Source organism: Cystoisospora suis (assembly GCF_002600585.1).
Source record: "Cystoisospora suis strain Wien I chromosome Unknown contig_4522, whole genome shotgun sequence".
In the NCBI taxonomy this organism is placed as follows: Eukaryota; Apicomplexa; class Conoidasida; order Eucoccidiorida; family Sarcocystidae; genus Cystoisospora; species Cystoisospora suis.
In genome coordinates, this window is record NW_027157314.1 from 1 (window position 1) to 3,920 (window position 3,920).

General features: G+C 53.2%; 2 protein-coding genes across 2 annotated transcripts; both read right to left on the reverse strand.

The window, feature by feature from the left end:
* Nucleotides 1-742: 742 nt before the first annotated feature.
* Nucleotides 743-1,243, reverse strand: CSUI_008199 (uncharacterized protein; the record flags this gene model as incomplete). The annotated part of the gene is made up of 1 exon (XM_068068335.1): nt 743-1,243. A coding segment is annotated over one exon (102 nt), but the record flags the coding sequence as incomplete, so codon positions are not given.
* Nucleotides 1,244-3,419: 2,176 nt separating this feature from the next.
* Nucleotides 3,420-3,920, reverse strand: CSUI_008200 (uncharacterized protein; the record flags this gene model as incomplete). Its single annotated transcript, XM_068068336.1, has 1 exon — nt 3,420-3,920. A coding segment is annotated over one exon (98 nt), but the record flags the coding sequence as incomplete, so codon positions are not given.

The following is a 3,920-nucleotide window of genomic DNA, read 5'->3' on the forward strand; positions in this document are numbered from 1 at the left end:
CATGTGTAACGGCCGGTGCTCCAACAAGGACTGAGAAACATAGTTCTGTTCTTCCGCCCCGACCCCACAGGTTGCCCGGGCGGTTCGCGCACTATCCTACACATCGTCATACACTCTCAAGCCCACTGCCCGCAAAAGCGTCGGGGTCCTACAAGGCATGTATGACATACAACACAGGCTGTACGCCGCGTGCGCGGAGGCGCATCGCCGGCGCTACAAACTCGGTGGTGGAGAGTTTCATGCGCACTCTAAAGAAGGCGCTTGGTGCGCTAGTTGATGAGGACGGCAAAGACTGGGACAGGCACCTCCAAGCCGTCGCCTTGGCCCATAATTCGACCGCGCATAGTGTCACCGAGTTTTCCCCTTTCTTTCTCTTGCTCGAGAAAGAAAGGGGAAAAGCCGGTGACACGTACAGAGGTACCTGGACGCGCCAAGGCTGGATCCGACTCCTCTTGCCTGGGTGGAGAGACTATGGCGGGCAAGGGTACACGTCTATGAAGCCCACGCGCAAGAGGAACAACGACAGCGAAACTTCCGCGGAGCCTCTAAGTCACTTTTGCCCCCGGGTGCGATAGTAGATGTTCGACTGAGCGCCGCGGATGCAGGACAGTACCCCGCCAAGCTAGCGCCCAGGTGGGCGGGACCATCGGTCGTACTTGAGCGGTTCAGTAACAATAAGACCTATAGAGTGTGCGATGTCTGCGCTAGACTGGAGAAATTGGTGACTCGAGATCAGCTCAAGCTCCTGAATCTTCCCGAAGAAGCGGGGGCAAACTGGCCTTCTCCTCGAGTGCGCCCAGGGAACTGCACTCCGTACCACGATAGGGCGCCCGAACGTAGGGCTCTTCTAGGCGGGAGCCCCAGTGGCGTCTCGACGACGGATACTGGAGTGTTACGGGGGGTACAGCCGCCGAGTGATAGCAACGTTACCGCGGCTTCCCCTCATAGGGATACCTGTTCTCCCGTGAGGGCCGTAGAGGACCGGACGACAGGTGAGGGACCATTGAGTTGTGTACCAACACCAGAACAAGGCCCTCTGCGAGAACAGGTCGATGGATCTCAGTGCACGACGATCGCTACGGAGTATGGGCTCCGTCAGACAGCGAGCCGCCGATCGCGAGCGGTGGAGGAGGCGTGGGGCCTAGGAGCGACCGCACGACGGGGATTTCATTAGCTTGAGCCGGGGGGAGGATGGCACGCCCGGGAGGAGCAACTCGAGCCGGCTAATAACCGCTAATGCAATAGAGTAGCCGGCGGCATTCGCAGAAGCCACCGCGCTCATTCGGCGGCGGCCAATATTCGGCAGTCGGCCGATAGTAGGGGCGCCCGCGGCCGCGCGGGCGGTGGCCGCGGGGAGGCGCTGGACCGTCCGACGGGGCGGGGGTTGTTGGGCGGCGGCGGTAAGGGAGCGGAGCGGACACATTATTAGTACGTTTCTCTCTATTTTGAGGATTGAGGGAGAAGTACCGGCCGGGGGAAGTGCCCATGACCGCTCTATCCCATTCCGCCCGAGCGTAGCGACATTTGCCGAAAACGCCGGCAAATGCGAGACCGCAACCCCTCGCGGGAAGCCAGCGATCGCCCCGGGCGAAGGCGGAGCTCGGGCCGTCCCATAGTTTACAAACTTTGTAATAAGTCTCCTTTTCACGGTAGTTTCACTATAGTGTGTCTATTGGGATCAACAGGACGGCCACTGTAGCGACCCGGAGCACTGCGGACCCGCGCGCAGTGTTGCGACCGTAGGGTGCGGGGCAGCACACATCGCAGGTCTATTCCTGACAAACAGGCTCTACTTGCCGGCTTGTTACCCCCAAATGTCCGTCTGATGAGAAAGCTGGATGAAGAAAAGGAAGGCAAGGTGGCACCTGCCATGCGAGCGGTTTGGTCTAGGGAACTGGCCCGGGGCTTGGTAGCGACTTAGAGACTGCTTTCTCTTTGTTTTCAAGGAACGAGGTCTCTCTTCTTCAAATACAAAAAGGAGAAACCGCTCTAACGGACGCTGGCCGTACGCGTGATTGGCTTCCCTCCGAGATTTCGCCCGAGACACATTTTCGCAAGATGGCTACCGCAGCAGCATCTGGTAATTGTGTTTCTGTAGAGTTCCTGCATTCACTGACTAGGGTTGTTCACGTAGTTTTCACTGGGTCAAGTGTCTGAAGCAACAAAGAGTTAAGCCGGCTTCCACATCATAGTCTTTGCGAATGAGAAATAAACGACTTGGAAAGCTAACCTAAGACACGCTGTCCTTTCCGCTTGCAAAGTCAAGACAAGCCCGCGAGGAATCGACCTGGAGGAAAAATGAGCGACAGCCTCTTACTCTTCCGTCAACACACATAACTAGGTGAAGATTAGGATCTATTCCTGTTTTTTCTGTTCTACGCATTTCGATGCGCCTGTAAAGGAACGTCGTCGCCTAAAACGACCACGACCAAATGCCGCCTGTGATACACCGCAACATCATGGGCGACCTGAAGACTACTGCAGTGACCGACGTCAATAAGAACGTAAGCGTCCATCTGAAAAAAGATGATGCTGAACCGACAGGAAAGGGAGCCAGAGAGCTCGTGTTTTTTTTCTTAAAGAACAGACTCCTTACAACCACTGCTAATCAACAGCAGAGATGGTCCTTATGCCAGGCGGACCAGATTATGTATCTCTTGACGAAACACTGGCAAGTGGCCCGCCTCGTCGGAGGCTGTGCCCTGGTCGGTTCGTTGCTGTTCTTCGATGAAAGACAAGGGAGAAGGCAAGTGAGAAAAGAAAGGAAAGATCAGAGGACTACATGAAGTCGAAGATGATAATGATTCTGATAGGGTCTGCCGATGTTTCAAACAACGCTGCGCCGTAAGGCTCGTTGAAATGACGTTCTGACAATTGCCGCTATAGTGTGATGATGCCGTCGTTTTGAAATCCATCCGCTTGATGTAGAAAGAAGAGGTTCCTCCTTCCTTTCCTGTCCTCCCCCCCCCCCGGGTGGTAGTGAAGGTGTCCTTGAGAGTAGTGACCGAATGGACGACTCGATTGATGAGAGAGTGAGAGGTGATTGCGGGGGGATGGATGGCGAAGGCGCCGGGGAGGGAGGGCATTCGTTCAAGTCACCACCAGCAGTCACAACAAAGGAGACTGAAGGCGCTTCGTCGCCGTTAAGAGAAAGACTAGCTAACCAGAAGAAGTAGAGAAAGAGAAATATCTTTTCTAATCCTGATTGCAGTAGAAGCCGTGGGGAGCAAGTGAGAACCGGTCGTTCGTTCATTCCTTCGCAGTTACTGTTCTTACGATTAGTGTGGAGGCAAGCCGCCGTTAACAGAAGCGAAAGCAGTAGGAAGAAGAGTTAGAGAAGTTACGCGAAAGGCTACGTACGAGCGGGAGGGGAGACGAAGAAAGAGAATGAGAAAAAGAAAGAAAGAAAAAAGAAGACAGATGTGATCCATTCCTCTATCCATCAGACAGACACACTCGCGACACGCCAGACAACCTATCAAGAAGGAAGAAGTAAGAAAATGATAAACCAAGATCAAAACGAAGAAGAGGATCTGGAACGACGAAAGAATCTGTATCTAACAATATCTATCTACCTACATACATATAAGAGGAAGACGTAAGAGAAACGGCGAAGAAGTTCGATACAGGAAGAAAAAAGTGAAGAAACCGGAAGACAGCAGAAAGAAAGAAGAAAATATGGACAAACGGAAGGAGAAAAGGAAGGAGATATGGTCGAATGTATGTTTATATATCTCTGTATCTACACGTCTTTCTAACAGATCTATCTCTATCTGTTCATCTATACAATTTTCTAGATGGGACTACTATGTGTATGGGCCGTCAGATGAAGAAGAGACAGAGACAGAGAGATGATGAATCATCCATAGACAGAGAGCCGCGAGACAGGAGGAGACGGACGGGGTGGAGACAGACAGATG